The sequence below is a fragment of the Thamnophis elegans genome, chromosome 1 (genome assembly GCF_009769535.1).
Source record: "Thamnophis elegans isolate rThaEle1 chromosome 1, rThaEle1.pri, whole genome shotgun sequence".
NCBI lineage: Eukaryota > Metazoa > Chordata > Lepidosauria > Squamata > Colubridae > Thamnophis > Thamnophis elegans.
The window spans coordinates 173,646,086-173,665,874 of NC_045541.1; the positions used below are offsets into that span (position 1 = coordinate 173,646,086).

General features: G+C 44.1%; 1 protein-coding gene across 1 annotated transcript in view; it reads left to right on the forward strand.

The window, feature by feature from the left end:
- The first annotated feature begins 1,309 nt into the window (after positions 1 to 1,309).
- The window catches only part of CRLF1 (cytokine receptor like factor 1), a 58,558-nt gene continuing 40,078 nt past the window's right edge, over positions 1,310 to 19,789 (forward strand). Inside the window, exon 1 of the mRNA XM_032225144.1 lies at positions 1,310 to 1,589. Within this exon, the coding sequence (XP_032081035.1) occupies positions 1,535 to 1,589 (55 nt within the window). The 5' untranslated portion in view covers positions 1,310 to 1,534. The remainder of the gene's footprint in view (positions 1,590 to 19,789) is intronic.

Here is a 19,789-nt window from a genome sequence, read left to right on the forward strand (position 1 = left end):
TTGACTCCCTCTTCTTTGAGGGAGGGAAGGAGGAAGGGAGGAAGGAAGGAAGGAGGGAGGGAGGGAGAGAGGGAAGGAAGGGGATGGGAGGAAGGGATGAAGAAAGGTAGAACGGGAGGGAGGGAGAGAGGGAAGGGAGGGAGAGAGGAAGGAGGAGAAAGAAGAAGAAAGGAGGGAGGGAGAAAGGAAGGAAGGAGGGAAAGAAGCAAGAGAGAAAGGAAGGGAAGGGAAAGGAAGGGAAGGAAAAGGGAAGGAAAGAAAAAGACTTTTTATTTACACAGAACTCTTAGGCACTCTTGGCTGTGGCCTCCTGTGTTACCTCAAGCTGGCACCGCTGAATATGCCCGCCAAAGAGTTTACACTTCGCCTGGGGCAACAACATCGCGACCATAAAGTACCTTTGAACTTAATTAGCTGGGGGAAGCCAGCCGCTCAGATGTCCTGGAACGGGACGGGGCTGGGGCTGGCAGTGGGAGGAGGCGGCGAGACAATTGCGTGACTGGAAGGTCCTTTTCTTTATTGTACCCGCTGTCTTTGTGCCGGGGGAACAGACACGTGTGTGTCTGTGTGTGTGTGTGTGTGTGTGTGTGTGTGTTGGGGGGGAATGAAGACCACTTTTTTTGGGGGGGGGAAGGGCAGGCTGAAGAGGAGCATCAGCGGTCCAAACTGCGCAGAGGGAGAGGGAGGGCAGGGAGGTGGGGAGGGGCAGGAAAACCCCCGCACCCACGGAAGAAATCGCCCTCCGAGCCAACCGGCGGGGTAAAGGATTCCTTCCACTGACTCAGAAGCGCTCTTTGCAGCTGCCGGTTGAGTAAGAGGCAAAAGGAGGTCAAACCAAAGGGGGGGGAAGGGGGGGGGAGAATGAGTTGGAAGTTGGTCATTGTTTTGTGCTTGGGGGGGGGGGTTGGTTCTGGATCCCCGATTCTGGATCTCCCTCCCGCGCCTCTCCTCTTGCAAATCAGAAAAGGGGGAAAAAGGGGGGGGGGAGAAGCAGGCTGGTTCTCTATATAGCACGGAATTGGGGTGGGGGGGTTGGTTGGTTTGGTTTTGGGGGGGGGAGGCGACGGGGAGGGGCAGGAGATCTTATTTAGCAAAGGGCTTGTTCATTCCAAGTTCATTTCTCTCCTCTCCCACCCCCCCCATAAACTCCACCAAAAGCCCACGGGGCGGGGAAGGGCGGGGTGGGGCGGGGAGTGCAAAAGGCATATTAGAGGACTTGTCAAGTTTGAACTGCTCAGACGAGCTTCGGATAAGCCCTGGTTTGCCTCTCTATAGAGGGCTGGGGGGAAAGGGGGGGGACAGACGAGAGGAGAAAGGATAGAAGGAGAAAAAAGAAAATAAAAAGATTGGGGTAGAAGTTTTTTTAAAAAAACTGCCTCCCCCCATTTGGCAAACTTTAAAGAAAACTTTGAAGAGCCTAAAAAACCCTTGGAAAAAAAGTGGGGGGGGGACACTTCCCCCCAAGATATATAGATATATATATATTTATTTTAAAAATAGAGTTACGGTCCCCAGCTCCGTTTTTTGCGCAAGGATGAAACTTTTCCTCTTCTGCTGCTTCCTCGTCCTGCGAGCGGATTCCCGCAGCTGTAAGTAAGGCGCTCGGCGGGTGCAGCTCGCTCTCTCGGACGGATCTCTGAGTCGAAGCCGTCGCTTTTCGGGAGAGGGGGCGGAGGGGGGATGGGCAGAGGGTGGCGGTAGGTGGGATGGGTGGCAGAAAGAAAGAAAGAGACAGAAAGAAAGACAGAAAGAAAGAGAAAGAAGAAAGAAAGAAAGAAAGAAAGAAAGAAAGAAAGAAAGGATGGAGAAAGAAAGGATGGAGAAAGAAAGACAGAAAGAAAGAAAAGGCTTAAAATCGGGGAGGGGGCTTGGAAGAAACAGGCGCGTGGAGGGCCGTGGGGATGGAAGCGGGTCCCATGGGGAGATGCCAAGCCGGGGTGGAGATGGGGGGGTTTCCCTAGGTTTCATAAATATCTAATAAGCTGAAAATGAAATGCAAATATTTGACTTAATATTGGAATCGATTCCTTTTGCGTGTCTAATCACACTTGGCCCAAATCAAGAATCCTGTTCTGCTCCTTTCTTTCTAAGGCTGCTTTAATTCAGGCTCCAACATTGGCACATGCCATTATAAAGTAATAACCATAATCAACATCATCATCATAACACCAGCGGTAACCACTGTAATAATCATATTGGTGAATTTTTTTTCTTTTTTTAAAAAGGAACTGCCGAGGAACCCGTAGATGTTCCATTTTAAAAGCAGAAAAGGAACAAATCCTTTTGCCCGCCATCGAGTTTTCTTTCGTGGGTTTCCCCCCTTTTTTCCCCTCTCAATTATTCTGGCTTCCATTGCTAATTCCTTGGTTATCTTTTTTTTTTAAATGCCTCCGGGGATTAATTTAATCCTTCCGCACCCTTCCTCTAGATCCGAGTTCTCCCTTCTCCCCCCCCCCACCCCCCCGCCAAATTATAAAATTGCCTCTGTGTGTGTGTGTGTTTTTGGTATATGTTGCAATTGCAAGGGAGGTGTTAAAAATTTGGAAAGCCCCCATAGATCGTTTGGGTATTTAAAGAAGAGGTTTTTTTTAGAGAGAGGTAGAAAGAAATAAAACTGTCTAATCAAACACACACAAACACACACACACACACACACACACACACACACACGATTTGGCTGTCCGCTTCGGATTAAGAAAGAGGGGGAGATGAACATTTTAATTTTAGATCTGAAAGTAGTGTGGGGTTTTGTTTTGTTTTATTTTTGTTTAAGGGAAGGTATTCAAATTCTAGACATTCTCTTTTATTTTTCAAGCCAACAATGTTCTGCTAAGTTAGTGAGTCCTAATTGATATATACCTCCATCTTCAAGTTTTCTGTAGAAATTTTTTTTTATTTCTTATTCTGCTGCACTTCTAGATCAGAACTGGACACGTCTTATAGTTTTGGCTGACAGGTATATATATATATATATTCAACATGTCAGAAGTTGGAAAAAAATGGGCATCCAGCAAAACTCAAAATATGTGGGGGTAGGGAGAGGCTTACACACATCTTCTTTTTTAGAAAGTTTGCTCTGAGCTGATAGTGAAAAAACACAATGTTCTTCTCTGGAATTATTGTTGGTGATATGTGTGTGCCAGGCCAGGAAGGCGGGTGAGAATTGTGAGTATTTAAAAAGCAACTTATTTAAAGAGGTAGGAATGTTTGAAGGCTATCCACCCAAATTATATTTTAGACCATAGGATTTGTGGAATGTGGAAATTGGAGGGAAAATATTCCTATTCCTCCTTTTCAAACTCAGGTTCTGCATTTATTAAATTATAGTAAAAATCTGGGTGCATTGCATTAACTAGAGAGAAATGTTTCAAGCTTCCTTGGGACACTGAATCTTAAACTCCTTCTATTGCATTAAATCCAGGATTTTTGCATAGTTGTTTTAGTTTTAGCTATTAGAATTTTTTCTATCCTTGGTTTTAAGCAACTTTTTTCACTCCAAGTCACTCTTCACTCCAAGTCGATTAGAATAATTAGTTTTCCTTCTTCATCTTTCTCCAGTCTCGAATGTTTATGCCTTGTAATGCTGGTCAACCTTAACCCATGGCAAAAAGGTTGAGCCAGGATTAGGTTAGAGGCTTAACCAAGTCAACCATAAAACCTTGGCTAATTCTTTTAGCATTATGTATGAGACTATCTTGAATTGGGGAACGGGTTGAAGTTAGATACAAAAATGTGTCAAAAATAGTCAAACATCAAAACAGAGAGACAATGGTAAATACATGATGTTTCCCCCCCCCACACACACACACCAGAACTGCCTCAAATTGAATGCAAGAAATGTTCTGTAACATGGGTGTTTATGTCCAATGCTGTTTTTTCTCCAATAAGGGGGGAAATGATCATTTTGGAAAGGAACTGCAGATCTGTTACTCCAAAAAGGAGAACTGGTAAAGCTCACCCATCCAATTCCTAGTATTTTAATCCCACTGCACAGACCTTGTATGTTACCTCTCAAATAATTATCAGGGCCCATTATGGAATAAAAGCTTCAAGTTATGTTTTCCTCTGCCTTAGTGTAGTATCCCCTGTTGTTAAAAAAAAAAGAATCATATACCCATTTCTGTACTGTAGAGCATTTCATGCAAAACTTGAGTAGAATATTCTTATTCTTTTTCCTCCTCTCTTTTTAAAAATATAAACAGTCCACCACGTTATTTTAATTAAAGAAAGTTTATGGACTAACAAAGGGGCATGTACAATTGCTAATTTTCATCTGCCCTGACCAGAAAATTAATGCCACGGGATGATGGGAGATGCAGTCCACAAATATCAGGCAGCGATGTACTTTTGCATAGTTAATAGAGAAATCATCTCTTTTGCTTCTAAGGGAGTTTAAGGAATGTATATCTTATTCTGCAGAATGGCTTTGCCAGCCTAGAAATTGTCTGGAAACCACACCACGGATGGCATCTTGCAGAGCACACAATTTATACAATTCTCCTCCGTTGCACAGGGATAGGATGACTTCCCCGCCCTTCTGGCTCTCCCTTTTCCCGATGTGGTGCCTTCCAAACTTTTTTTTCCAGCTTTTGTTATTCCCTGCCTGTAACTGATTTGGAGATGGGGGCTGCAGCCAGGCCTTTGAACGGCCCCCGGAGGCTGTACTGAAGGGAACAGGAATTTGATTAAACGTCCTGTCACTTAACAAGCAATTAATTAAATGCAGTTAGTATGTGGTGTTCCCACATTTTAATGCAGGCTGGGCGATGGTTTTCTGCATGCATTGCCCCCACAAAATTCTTGGTTACACTGGATGTACGAAAGCAGCACCGGTCTGCAATTCTTTAAAGCCACTGCATCTTTTCCCAGCATCACGTGGCAGCTGCAGAGGTGTTCTCCGGCACCTTTTCTGAATTATTTCCAAACTGTTGCACAGCTGTAACGGAATTATTTCCTCTTCAGATCCAATACTATGCATAGTGTGTTGGAATCATTTGGAAGGGCTCCGGGAGCTGCAACCAAAACCAGGAAGCCCATTAAAAACACGCAGTTTTGCACCATTTGCCCTGGCATATCAGACTAGAAAAAGTGGCCGTAAATAATCCCAGAGATGATGGTCGTAAACGTAGACTTAAATCAGTCGAGAGATTGATTCCCTTTTATTGCACTTAGCCGCCTCACTTCCCCACCCATCTATTTATATGGAGTCATCCATTTATAAAGGGGATTTTGATAGGAGTGGAAAGTCTGGAGGAATCTCTGCCCTAAGGAAGGTCGAGCCCACATTTTGCTGTGACTGAAAGTGTGTGTGTGTGTGTGAGAGAGAGACAGACAGACAGACAGACAGACAAGACAGACAGACAGAAAGAGAGACAGACAGAGAAAGAGGGAGATAAAGGAAAAGCAAGAGAGAAAAGAAGTTGAGGGATAGATAGATAGAGAGAGAGAGAGGGAGGGAAAGAAAACAAAGAAAGAAAAAAAGGAAGGAAAAAAAGAAAGAAAGAAAAAGAAAAAAAGAAAGAATTGAAATTGTAGTATAATTGCAGACAAAAAAATAACAAATCTTCTCTAGGCTAAGCTAAAATGGAGTTGGGGGGTTGTTTTTATTTGCTGGCGCTGGAGGCAGGAGAAAAATTAATCTCCCCCTCACCCCTTGCCAGTATTCCTCAGAGCCAAGAGCCAAGGTGGCGCAGTGGTTAAATGCAGCACTGCAGGCTACTGCTAGATCAGCAGGTCAGCGGTTCAAATCCCACCGGCTCAGGGTTGACTCAGCCTTCCATCCTTCCGAGGTGGGTAAAATGAGGACCCAGGATTGTTGGGGGCAATATGCTGACTCTATAAACCGCTTAGAGAGGGCTGAAAGGCCTATGAAGCGGTATATAAGTCTACTGCTATAGTTGGGACACGTTTTTGTTTGTTTGAGGGATCAGTCAAAAGAGAAACATGAAACAACAACTGCACGGTGATTTTTTTTTAAAAAAAAACAAACCCTGAACACATCTGGCATTTCAAAATTTTATGAGAAGGCAATCCTCAAATCTTTCGTAGATGTCCTTGCTTGCAAGTAACCAACCAGAGCAAGTGAATTCCCACCAATTCTTCCCCATTGGCTCCGGAGGTGGGTTTTTTTTTTTGCAAATGCAATATTAGGCATTTGTTTCTGGAGCAAATGTTATCGATTCCCTTAGACGGGCGGGAGGGATGCTTGGGGAAGAGAAGGTAGACACACACTCAGACACAAACACACCCCGCTGTTTATGTGTGGGACAGGAAGTTTATATTTCCACTTAAAGATGAGAAATTGGTCCAAGAAGAAGTGATATTTTTAGAGAGCACGCTGTGTGCATGGCAAAATTCTGGCTATGGTTAGGGCGAATGGATACCCTCAGGCTTAAACGTTTCTCAGTAAAAGATTTCTTTTCCACTTAAGGAATGAAACTTACCGTAATGCCCGAATAGGATAGGCTCAAGAAGAAGAAGAAAATAATCTACTTGTAAGCTAGGTTTTTCACTGTGGGGTTGGGCCCCCATGGTGGGGAATCACAGCTGAAGCCCACCCCCTAAACCTCTGCCTCCTGCGCTCCAATATTTTTCATTTTTATGCTGAGGATTTTGTTCTTTTCTTGTTCTCTTGAGAGCCGAGGTGGCGCAGTGGTTAAATGCAGCATTGCAAGCTACTTCAGCTGACTGCAGTTCTGCAGTTCGGCTGTTCAAATCTCACCGGCTCAGGGTTGACTCAGCCTTCCATCCTTCCGAGGTGGGTGAAATGAGGACCTGGATTGTTGGGGGCAATATGCTGACTCTATAAACCGCTTAGAGAGGGCTGAAAGCCCTATGAAGCGGTATATAAGTCTAACTGCTATTGCTATTGCTATTCATCGGCAAGAAAGATAGGAAACTAGTTAAATATTTACCTGGGAATGAATGGCCCTGCCTGAAGTGGTTAGAGTTGCAATCAGATGATGCTTCTCACTTCTCGCAAACTATATTCTGATGGTACCCAAAGCTGAGAAGGGGAAGGATTTATTTTTAGACCTTGGATTCATTTTCAACTATTTTCCAAGTTCTGAAAGGGTCAGTTTTGCACCTTCCTTCATCTTAAATTGGGAATGTCCAACCTTGGCAGCTTTAAGATGTGTGGACTTTAGCTCCCAGAATTCCCCAGCCAGTTGAAATTCCCTACCCCAGGGGAATTCTCCACCCAGGGGAATTCTGGGAATGGGAATCCACAAGTTTTAAAAGTTGCCAAGGTTGGATGCCCTTGGTTGAAATAATATTCTTTAAAGGTGCTTTTTTCAAGAGGCAACCGGCCTGTCTTGTTTTTCCTTGGAAGACTTTTCGCTTCTCATCCGCTACTCAGGTGACCCCGAGGATACAGACAAAGCTCCAGGTAGCCTCAATGGCTCTCTAAAAAGGATGCAAATGACCAGCTGTCTGCAAGGAGTATAAATCCTGGTTCCACCACAAAACCGCATTCGACTAAAGCGCGCTCGACGAAACTGCGTAGCTGACGTCATCACAGGGCAACAACAGCGCGGAGACAGAAGCACGCTGTAAACGCTAAACCTAAAATTAACCCCTAAACCTAAACCTAACCCCCCTAAACCTAATCCTAAACCTAACCCTAAACCTAACCCTTAACCTAACCCTAAACCTAACCCTAAACCTAACCCTTAACCTAACCCTAACCCTTAACCTAACCCTAACCCTTAACCTAACCCTAAACCTAACCCTAACCCTTAACCTAACCCTAAACCTAACCCTAAATCTAACCCTTACCTTAACTTGAATCGGCTTGCTTTCAAAGCGCTATTTAAAGCGCCCTTCTTTCTCCGCGCTCGCTGTTGTCGCCCTGTTGATGACGTCAGCGATGCGCTTTAATCGGGCGTGCTTTAGTCGAGCGCGGTTTTGTCGTGCCACGATAAATCCTTCCATTCCCCACCATCCAGTCAGAGCTGAAGAAGCTTCTTGGATGAGAAGCGAAACGCCTTCAAAAGAAAAAACAAGAAAGTCCAGTTGCCTCTTGAAAAAAACACCTTTGAGACAACCACGACCTGGATGCCTGAGAATCTCCATAGACAAATATTCTTTAAAGGTTTATGGAGCTGAGAATAACTGTCCAATGTCAGGTTATATGTTCAAAATGCCACCAAAAATGTTACTTGGGCTCACGATAGTGAGATAGCCCTTGATTTACAACTATTCATTTAATGACTATTTGAAATTACAGTGGCACTGAAAAAAGTGACTTATGACTGGTCCTCACACCTACAACCATTGCAGCATCCTTGTGGCTGCATGATCAGAATTCGTGCTTGGCAACCGGTGTGTATTTATGACAATTGCATGTGATTTTGCGATCTTCCCAGCCAGCTTCTGACAAGCAAAGTCAATGGGGGAACCTGGTTAATGTCCACATCATTCACTTAACAACTGCAGTGATTCGTTTTAACAACCATGGCAAAAAAAAAAAGGTTGTAAAAACCAGTCATGACTCTTTTAACAACCATCTTGCTTAGTGCTGGAATTCCAGCCCCCCTCGCAGTCAGAAGTTGAGAACTACCTGCAAGCAGCCTTTCTGAGGTAAAAGCCTAGGAAGAGTTCTCTTTAAATGAGGCCTGCAGGACAAAATGACTAAGTTAAACCAACATTGAAGAAATTTTACTACTCATAGATAGTTTGTTGCCAGATATCTAATTCAACCTCCCCACCACCATCCTTTTTCTCTCATTAAAACATGCAAATGCTGGGCCTTAAGCTGATCTGGAGCAACAATTTTCTAGATTCAGAATAGCAGCAGGGATATTTTGCTCCAGTGCTCCTGCTTGATTGCCAGGAAAAGCTTCATTCTTGCCCAGACGGAATAGAATAGAATAGTTTAGGAATAGGAATAGGAATGGGATAGAAAATAATATAGAATAGAATAGAATATTATAGGAATAGGAATGGGATAGAAAATAGAATAGAATGCAATGGAATAGAATAGAATATAGAATAGAATAGGAATAGGAATGGGATAGAAAATAATACAGAATAGAATAGTTTAGGAATGGGAATGGGACAGAAAATAGAATAGAATGGAATAGAATAGAATAGAGAATAGAATAGAATATTATAGGAATAGGAATGGGATAGAAAATAGAATAGAATGCAATGGAATGGAATAGAATAGAATATAGAATAGAATAGGAATAGGAATGGGATAGAAAATAATACAGAATAGAATAGTTTAGGAATGGGAATGGGATAGAAAATAATATAGAATAGAATATTATAGGAATAGGAATGGGATAGAAAATAGAATAGAATAGTTTAGGAACAGCAACATGATTGGGATAGAAAATAATGCAGGATAGAATAGAATAGAATAAAATAAGGAATGGAACAGAACACAATAGAATAACTTCATTGTAATTTTCCTGTATACACAATGACACACATTAAAATGAAAAATATTCTAGCACACTGAGAGCAAGTGAGATTGAGGGAGATTAATCTGAAAGCTTCTCCGAATACAGGTAGTCCTCAATTTACAACTATTTGTTTATGACCATACAATGCTACTAAAAAAAAAGGGACTGATAAATGTTTTATGCACTTACAACCATTGCCGCGTCCCAATGGTCTCCCGGGAGTCATATTTTATTCATCGATTTGATTTTTCTCCTGCTGTTGTTGGCATTCAAATATCCATGCCACCACAAGAGGGAGACAAAGAGGAGGGATTTTTTGTTTCTATTTCTTTGCTGCAATCTAGTGGTCCCATACAGAATTGCAATCCAGATTGGTTACTTGATTTTTGTGGGCCTGTTCAATTCTCTCTGGTCCTATTGCTAAAAACGGGTTCACTATTTTATGGCAAGCATTGGGAAATTATTGTGGGTAACTTCCACTTCAATTTCCACTGAGCACACTCCAGATCAGAGCAAGTACGCGTACTCCGTTCAGATGAGCTAGCAAAAAGTATAGCCTGAGGCTTATTTATCAAATAGCAGCCAACTTCAAAAGTAATTAACTGGCAAAACGAGGATAAAAGGCAAGTAGGGAAGCTAAGAGACATGAACAACAGGCAAGAATTTAAGTTATCTGTATAACACCAGGCTTTTCAGCACCACTGTAATAATACTGAGAATAATTAGCATGGAGTACCTCAAAGGGAGTGGCCTTAATTATTCCAGCCTTAACCCTTTTATGTGCATAACTGCAGCGGAGTAGAAATGGAAAGGAGGACACTAGGTGATCCCTTTTCTAAACCCGGAAGGAAACAACTTGGTGGATGGGGTTATCCAGGAAAAATCTGGAATATGTCCTAAAACAGGTTTAGCTTAACCAAACAAAGAAAAAACAAATCCCAACCATAAAGCCAGGAAAATGTGCTTGGTATTTTCCTGTGCACAATATACCATATCTACTTTTCTATCTATCTATCTATCTATCTATCTATCTATCTATCTATCTATCTATCTATCTATCTATCTATTATCTATCTATCTATCTATCTATCTATCTATCTATCTATCTATCATCTATCTATCTATCTATCTATCTATCTATCTATCTATCTATCTATCTATCTATCTATCTACTTTTCTGTATTAAGTTTTCTGTATTCCCAGGGACAAAACCATAAAAGGAGAGTTCCCCTAAAGTAGGGGTGTCAGGCTCAAGGCCTGCGGTGTTGTGGCCTGCCAGCGGCCAACAGAGCTGGCAAACAGATTCGGACAGTGAGGAAGTTGGGGAGGAACCTGGGCCAGTCCTGGAGTCTGGGGAAGGCTCTGATGAGGGCTCTGTGTTGGAGGCAGAGAGGGGGTCAGGGCCGTATGCCAGTTATCAGCTGCCTTCAGAATCAGATATCAGTGAGGCAGACGAACAGCTGGAGCCTTTTCCCAGTGGGCGCATGCGCAGGGTTGCCAGACAAAAGGAACAGCTAAGGAACAAGGGTCGACTTGGGAGTAAGGCCACAGGTGGACAGTGAATGGCCCCTCCCATAGGGAATAAAAGAAGAATGAAAGGGGAGGGGTGTTTGCAGGAGATAATTAGCCCATTCCTGCATTCTTGCCAAGTATTGCAGCGTCTGAAAGATACTGTATTTTTCGGACTATAAGACGCTCTGGAGTATAAGAAGCACCATGATTTTGAAAAGGTAAATTTTTAAAAAAGTTTTTACACTCTGCAGGCTTCCCAAACCCTCCGCAGACCTCGTTTCTTGCAACAACAAAAAGGGGGGGGGGGCTTGCAGAGCTTTGGGAGGCTTGTAGAGTGCTCGGGGGGGGGGGGGGCAAAAACAAGCAAAAAAGGCCTGTTTTTTGCTCATTTTTGCCCTCCCCAGCCCCCAGGAGCACTTTGCAAGCCTCCCAAACCCTCTGCACATCCATTTTGCAAAGGGGGCAGGGTTTCGGGAGGCCAAAAATGCTGTATTCAGTGTATAAGATGCATCTAGATTTTCACTCTCTTTTTTTGGGGGGAAGGTGTGTCTTATACTCCGAAAAATACAGTAGGTCAGAACACATGGGTCGAATCCGGCCTGCGGGGTATTTAGATCTGGCCTGCAGGGCCTCCCTGGAAACAGTGAAGGAACGGCCCGTGGTGCCTCTGCCAGCGAAAATGGAACTTGGGAAGGGCTGCAAGAGGCTGTCGTGGCCAAAAATGGCGCTTGCAAGAGCTGCACACGACCCTCTTGAGCTCCGTTTTCTCTGACAGAGGATTGCTTAATTGTGATCGTAAGTCGAGGGCTACCTATAAATGTGGGTTTCTACCAGGGGTGGGTTTCTTGCCCCGTTCCAACCGATTCGGTTGGAACGGGGCTGGCGGCATCCTCGTGCACGCGCGCGGTGCATGCATGCGTACTAGCGTCTGCTCCTGGATGATCGCGCAGGCGCTGTATGCGTCCTGCGCATGCGTGGAAGCGCAGAACTCATCAAAACCGGGTAAGGACCACGGGCAGGCGGGCGCGCCCTTTGCCGTTCCCGGAAGTTCGCAGGGACCGCCGTGAACCGGTTGAAACCCACCCCTGGTTTCTACCAAAACTGTGGTCAATCACAGTCACACGCCTGCCGGGCGCTGCAAACAATTGTAAATCCAGGTTGTGCAAACTTGGAAACAGGGATGTCAGTAGCTTTTAGGAGGGTTCATCATACCTTCAAACGGTTGCTAAGCAACTAGCCATAGGCTGAGGACTACCTGCATGCTGGACCAACACTGGGATGCCCGCATCAAAAAAGTCACGTTGTGACGACTTGTTTAAGGTTTATTAAAATCTGTATGCCGCCCACTCCCATCGGGATTCTGGGCGGCTCACAGCAAGACAGAAACAGTTTAAATTTAAAAATAGAAAAATGCAATATTAAAAATTCACATCATCCGTTACATCTAAGCGGGGGCTGGATATCCATCAACAGCCCCAGGCCTGCCGGAACAACCAGGTCTTAACGGCTTTACGGAAGGCCAGGAGAGTGGTAAGGGTCCGGATCTCTGCGGGTAGATCGTTCCACAGGGCCGGCGCAGCAACAGGGAAGGCCCTCCCTCAACACACTGAAAAACACACCTTGGCCGCCATTTTGACTTTTGTTGCCCTCTTTCCCTTCTTCCATGGAGCGAAGGAGCTTGAGAGCACGGCTTGATTTCTCCCACCCAGTCAATGCATCTTTGGGCTCTTTCTGTTTCCCAAAGTTGACTTCTCTTTTATTCTCTTTATTGTGTGAGGGTTTTGAAGCCGGTGAGCAGGAGTTGGTGGTTGAAGTTCTGTTTGTGTGGGTTGAATTGTTTGGTGTGATTTTATTCTTTGGGTTTTATTTTTTGTTTTACACGGTTCAGTCTCAGCCACCGTTTTTGCATTGTTGTAGCAAAGCACTTGCAAACACAGCAGGGAGCTAGAATAATTATTTTAAAATTTAAATATAAGCTACGCTGGTCACCTGGTACACATTTACAAATAAACCATTCCCAGAATGGATTCTGTTTAATGTGGAATATAACACCAGAATATGATTATAGCCACTGTCTTTTTTTTATTACGGGGCAGAGGAAACCAGGGGGAAAAGGAATAATAGTTGCAGTTTTTGCTTGAATTCTTGTTGGTGTTTTGCATCGCTACATTTTCCTTTTCGGTGTACAGGTAGTCCTCAACTTAAAGCAAAGTTCATTTAGTGACCGTTCAAAGATAAAATGGCACTGAAAAAAGTGACTTACGACCATTTTTCACGCAACTTTTGCAGCATTCCCATGATCACATAATCCAAATTCGGATGCTTGGCAACTTGGCACATACTTGTAACAGTTGCATGTCCCCGGGTCACGTGATCCTTGTTGCATGTCCCCTGGGTCACGTGATCCTTGTTGCATGTCCCCCGGGTCACGTGATCCTTTTTTGCGACCTCAAAAAGCAAAATCAATGGGATTCACTTAACAACCGTGTTACTGGCTTAACAATTGCAGTGATTCAATTAACAGCTGTACCAAGAAAGGTCGTAAAAGGGGGCAAAATTCTCTTCACAAGTGTTTGACCAAGCAACATAAATTCTGGGCTCAATTGTGGTCGTAAGTCGAGGACTGCCTGCATTGATTTAAGTTTATGAACTTGAGCCAAAGAATAATAATTCTTTATTTCTGTTTGCCACCAAAAGAATCTTAGGTGGATGGGTGACTATAGAAGTTTGTGGAAAGAAGGAAGGAAGGAAGAAAAGAAAGAAAGAGGGGGAAAGAAATGACTTTCCTATTTATTTTCCTTTCTTTTGTACACAGTTAAGATGCTGTGACAACCAGAAAGTGTACAAATGGTTGGGATGGACTCCTTGATTGGCACTGTAAAATAAACCTTAAATGGTATAAAATCAAGGGACAGATAGTCCTTGATTTACAACTGGTTGCTTAGTGACCTTTCAAAGTTATGGCAAATTTCCCCGAGGCTACTTACGTTAGGGTTCGAAGTTTGAACAGCTCCTCTCCTCTGTTCATGTGATTGCATTTTGAGTGCTGGGCAGCTTGCATTTTCAGCTGTTTGCAGCAGGGGTGGGTTTCTCGCCCCGTTCCAACCGGTTCGGTTGGAACGGGGCCAGCGGCGTCCTCGTGCACGCGCGCAGTGCACGCATGCGTACTAGCATCTGTGCGATGCTCCAGCTGCTCCTGGAGGATCGCGCAGGCGCTGTATGCGTCCTGCGCATGTGTGGAAGCGCAGAACTCATCAAAACCGGGTAAGAAACGCGGGCGGGCGGGTGGACCTTTCGGCGTTCCCGAAAGTTACTTACTTCCGGGTTCGCCGACCAACCGGTTCGCGGGGACCGCCGCGAACCGCCTGAAACCCACCCCTGGTTTGCAGCATCCTATGGCCACATTATGAATCAGAATCAGAATAGAGCTGGAAGGGATCTTGGAGGTCTTCTAGTCCAGCCCCCTGCTCAAGCAGGAAACCCTAAATTCAAATTCAAATTTAATAAATTTAAATGCCGCCCAATCCCGAAGGACTCCGGGCGGCTTACAGAAATACATCCCTAAAAGGATAAAAAAAATTTAAAAAGAGAAAAGAAAAACAGATTAAAAAAATCACTTCATGTACTCAATCTGGGCCGGGCTGGACCTCATTCATGAGGTCAACAGCCCCAGGCCTGCCGGAATAGCCAGGTTTTAGTAGCCTTTCGGAAGGCCGAGAGAGTGGGAAGGGTCCAGATCTCTGGGGGTAGATCGTTCCATAGGGTCGGAGCAGCTACAGAGAAGGTCCTCCCCCGAGGAGCCGCCAGACGACATTGTCTGGTCGACGGCACCTGGAGAAGGCCCATCCTGTGTGATCTTATCAGCCGTTGGGAGGTATGTGGCAGAAGACGGTCTCTCAGATATCCGGGTCCTAGGCCATATAGGGCTTTATAGGTAATAACCAGCACCTTGAAGCGCGTTCGGAGACCGATAGGAAGCCAGTGCAGCTCACGGAGGATAGGTGTAACATGGGTGTATCTCGGTACACCCAATATCGCTTGCGCGGCTGCATTCTGGAGCAATTGTAGTCTCCAAACACTTTTCAGGGGCAGCCCCATGTAGAGCGCGTTACAATAGTCGAGTCTTGAGGTGACGAGGGTGTGAGCTTCAAAAGTTTCAGCAATGGGTTCTCTGCCCACTTGCTGGGTGGATGTGGCTATGGTTGGTGCGGCCTAGTAGGCCTTCTACACCACGCCGAGGAGGCCGTTTTCATCTTTCCCAGCCTCCGGGATGGTGAAAACTGCCTCCCCTGGGCTCTGGAGGCCTTCCCGTGAGGCCCATTTTTTCCCCTCCCCAAACCTCTATGCGGCCCTGCACTTTCCTTGCATCCAAAATGGGCCGCATGGAAACCCTTGGGAGGGGCAGGATGGGGTGGGCAGGGCCAGCCAGGGGCGGGATTTGAAGGTTCTCCGAACCGTCCACAATGTTAGCTATGGATTCTCCTGAATCTGGGCGAACCTCTAGCAGCCCATCCCTGCAAGCGACTGTTCAGTCTATTATGAAATAGGCAGACTCCATCGTGACCCGTCAAAAGCGCGAACGTCATAAGTGCGCCGACAACACCGCGGCGCTAAAACCACGATTTCAAAAGCGCGCCGACAACAGCGCGCCGACCGAAGCGCGATTTCATTTAAGGTAAGATTTACAGTTAGGGTTAGGTTGAAGGTTAGGTTGAGGGTTAGGTTGAGGGTTACGTTACAGCGCGCTTCTGTCGGCGCGCTTTTGTCGGCGCGCTTTAGGGCTAATTAGTCGCTAATTCATTGCACGGTTTTGTCACCGCGCTTTAGACACCGCGGTTTAGTCAGGCGCGCTTTTGTTGTGCGCGCATTTGTGGTGGAACCAACTCCATTACAGTGGTAACTCAAGGACTTTCTGCACTCAACAGCTAATCTGCCAGTTGATTGCGGAGTGCTTTGTTTCCCCCAAAGAGGAACCTTGAATGAAAAATCTGCTTTTCCCACGTGTTGGAATACCATGTGTAAAAAAGAGCACAAAGCCATTGTTACAGCAACCTGCCATTTTTCTAGCTCTGTGCAACTTCCCTTGGCCGAGTTACAGTTTGTCGGAAGATGGGAAACCGAGACTTCCAAAGAATTCCCTTTTCCATTCTTCATTCCCATGAACCTCCCAAGCCCTGGGCTCTGAACACCTGGATTAGTTTCAGCGAATTCCTTCTCTTTACTGAGGTCATCAGGCCCCAATTAGCAGACTTGGCCAATTCCCCAGTTCAATCAAGCTGTCTCAGGTATTACAACTCTTTGGGAACTGGAAGAGAAAATAGCGTGGTCCCTCGGGAGCCAGTATGCTAAAACTTTGCCAGCGTGCGCACAGATTTCAACCATACTGGTATGTAATGATCCTCAGCATCCTTGAATCGGCTGGCTAGATTTTATTTTTAAAGTGGGTTGATTTGAACCAAGAAGAAAAGAAGGAAAAAAAAAATATGTAGTTTTGTTCCATCAGGGGATCTGTCTGCTATAAAACCCCAACAGTAGCCAGATTTCTCTCAGGAAGTCCACTAGAAATTTATAATAATTAGGGGTGAATTTAATATTGCGGAGACTCAGGTTTAAAATCTTACAGGGTGATCTGGGCTCGCCAATACCTGTTAGTATAATCGGCTTGGAGACATGCTGCTTTTTGACCTGTTAATTCACGCAAGAAAAGTTTCCTCTGTTATTGTTATTCTGCTTCCTCGCATAGTCGGCCAGATGTTCAGACTGGATTCAGCATTTTTATCCACCTATTGAGTCCTTCCCAACGACCTGGAATATTGTTGTTTAATAATAATCAGGTATCGTTGCATGATGTAAGCTGTTCCAAGTCAAGCTGCCTTTTGCAATTGACCGCTGGAGAATTTTGTCAACGCCGATGATGTTCATATGGTGGTCCAGTTGTTTTGTGATTGTACCCAAGGGATCTGGACAGTTAGAGCAATGAATCAGTGGAACACCTTTAATATTAATTTTATTTTTATTGATTTTGTCAAGCATAAAATAAATTTTATTTAATTTGTCATGTATAAAATAACAGATATAAGTATAAACATGATTATGAATACAGGAAATGGATATGAATAAGTAGGGAGAGTAGGACAGGGACGGTAAGCACGTTGGTGCGCTTATGCACGCCCCTTACAGACTTAGGAATGGGAGTGAGGTCAACAATAGACAGTTTAAGGTTAATGTTTTCGGAATTTGGGGATGAAACCATAGAGTCAGGTAGTGCATTCCAGGCATTGACCACTCTGTTGCTGAAGTCGTATTTTCTGCAATCGAGTTTGGAACAGTTTACCTTAAGTTAGTATCTCTTGTGAGCTCATGTATTGTTGTGGTTGAAACTGAAGTAGTCACTGACAGGCAGAACATTGTAGTAGATAATTGTATGTACTACGCTTAGGTCAGACTGGAGGTGGCATAGTTCTAAGTTGTCTAAGCTTGGTACTATAAAGTATTCTGTTGTAAGCAGAGGAGTGGAGGACTCTTCTCATGAAATACCTCTGAACTCACTTGATTGTATTAATGTCCGATATGTGCAGTGCGGATTCCAGACAGATGAGCTGTATTCGAGAATAGGTCTAGCAAAGGTTTTATAGGCCCTATTTTGCAATACAATATTACCGGAGAGGAAGCTTTGCAAGATTAGGTTAACAACTCTTAATGCCTTTTGGGAAATGCTATTATAGTGAGCTCTGGCACTTAGATCATCAAAAATGAGTACTCCAAGGTCCTTGACAGAGTGAGGGTCATCCAGGTTGTATCCTCCCAGTTTGTATTTGGTGTGCTGATTTTTTTTTTATTTTTTTTTGCCAATGTGCAAAACAGAGCATTTGTTGGTTGAGGTTTGGAGTTGCCAATGGTTTGACCATTCTGACCATTTTGTTTTTTTGTCAGTCCTTTCTCTTCTAATCTGATGTCTTCGGATGCTGCTTCATCCACTATCCAGTCTTTTTTTAATCTTTTTTATCGACAATTGTTAAGTCTCGGGTTACTTATTATTATTATTATTATACAATTGTATCACAGCGGCCAGTTGTTTCGCTGGATTTGGCATTGGTTACTAGTCGGGCCCCACCCAGGGGCCTAGGACTTTGTAACGTATTTTCGTAATATGCGTGCAGATCCAAGCAGTGCGGCTTTTTGCATTTGACTGATGGTGATTTTGTCAATTTTTAACTGCTTCCCTTAACTACTCCTTGCTTCCCTCCCTCCTTCCTTCCCTACTTCCTTCCCCCCTTTCTTCTCTTTCTTCTCTCCTTCCTTCCTTCCTCCTCTCCTTTCCCTTCTCTCCTTCTTTTTTAAATTTGCCTCTTCCAAATCTTGGTCCATCTTATCCTCCGGTGCGTCTTATACTCCGAAAAATACGGTAGTTAATCAAGCAGAGCTAATTTTTATTGCTAAAGGTTGGCCATCCTTATCAGGCAGTCTGAAAATTGTTTTCTTTTAATAGGTACAGCAGCCTAGAATACTTTGCATATCTCCTGCTCAGCAGTATCGTTCTGTTTGTAATTGATACAATTACCCTCCAGGTATTTAATAATTCTTTCTTCTTATCACATCAAACATGACACTTCCCTTGCAATGGTCTGAGATTCTCAATCATCCTGGTCATGGTTGTCCCAAAGGTGCTTTTTCAATAGGCAACTGGACTTTCTAGGTTTTTCTTCGAACATATTTCGCTCCTTATCCAAGGAGCTTCTTCTTTGAAGAAACGTCTTCGAATAGTCACTAAATGAATAAGTTATAAGTAGAGGACCACCTCTAGTAGCCTTATTTTAAGTCTATCGTTAATACAAAATAACTTACAATTTAAGTTATTTTATATATTTTATTAGTAGACTGCGACCCATATGTGTGTACAATACATTATTTTTATCCAAGTTTAGATACAATAAACAAGTTGCATGGTTTTTCACTAACGTATAGCATCAATTGTTCTGATTTTGGCAATAAATCCCATTTTAATTCTTTCCACCCTCCCAGCTTGTTCCTATTTCCCTTCTCCCCCCCCCTACCTCCAATGTGTCTTTTTCTGCTTTTTCTTGTGCTTTTTAAAGGATAACTCAAGCATAAAAATATATCCAAGAAAAGCTACGGATGTCCATTAGGTTTTTACAGAACTGTAAATGTCCTGGGATTAAGCAACGTTTCCCGTTTAAATAAACACAGAGTTAAATATATATCTATTATGGCTAGCAATTGCACCGTGCGCTTGACCGGTCATTCATCAATGCATTAATCTAAAAAAAAAATCTTGCTCTGTCACCCTTCCAGGGTTTAAGCTTCCGAAAGTTAAAACTATGTGACAAGACAGACTCCCGTTCATTATTATTTTTTTTAACAGAGAGAGGGGAAAAGGAAAGGACTAGTGACTTGTAAATGTTGCAGGTTTGTTCCTGCAAATCATCAAGAGTTGAGTGATGAATTCCCTTCGGCCTTCATTTTGGCAGGCTCTCCTCTCCTCTGCCATAACAGAAGCCACACTCAAGGATGTTGGTCTTTCTGAGGTTACACTGCAATGCGCTCTACATGGGGCAGCCCTTGAAGAGTATTCGGAGACTTCAACTCGTCCAGAACGCAGCCGCGCGAGCGATTGTGGGTGCACCTCGGTACACCCACGTTACACCTATCCTCCGCGAGCTGCACTGGTTACCGATTGGTCTCCGGATGCGCTTCAAGGTGCTAGTCGTAACTTATAAAGCCCTTCATGGTATTGGATCTGGGTACTTGAGAGACCGCCTGCTGCCAATTACCTCCCACATACCCATTAGATCTCACAGGGTTGGCCTCCTCCGGGTGCCATCTACCAGCCAATGCCACCTGGC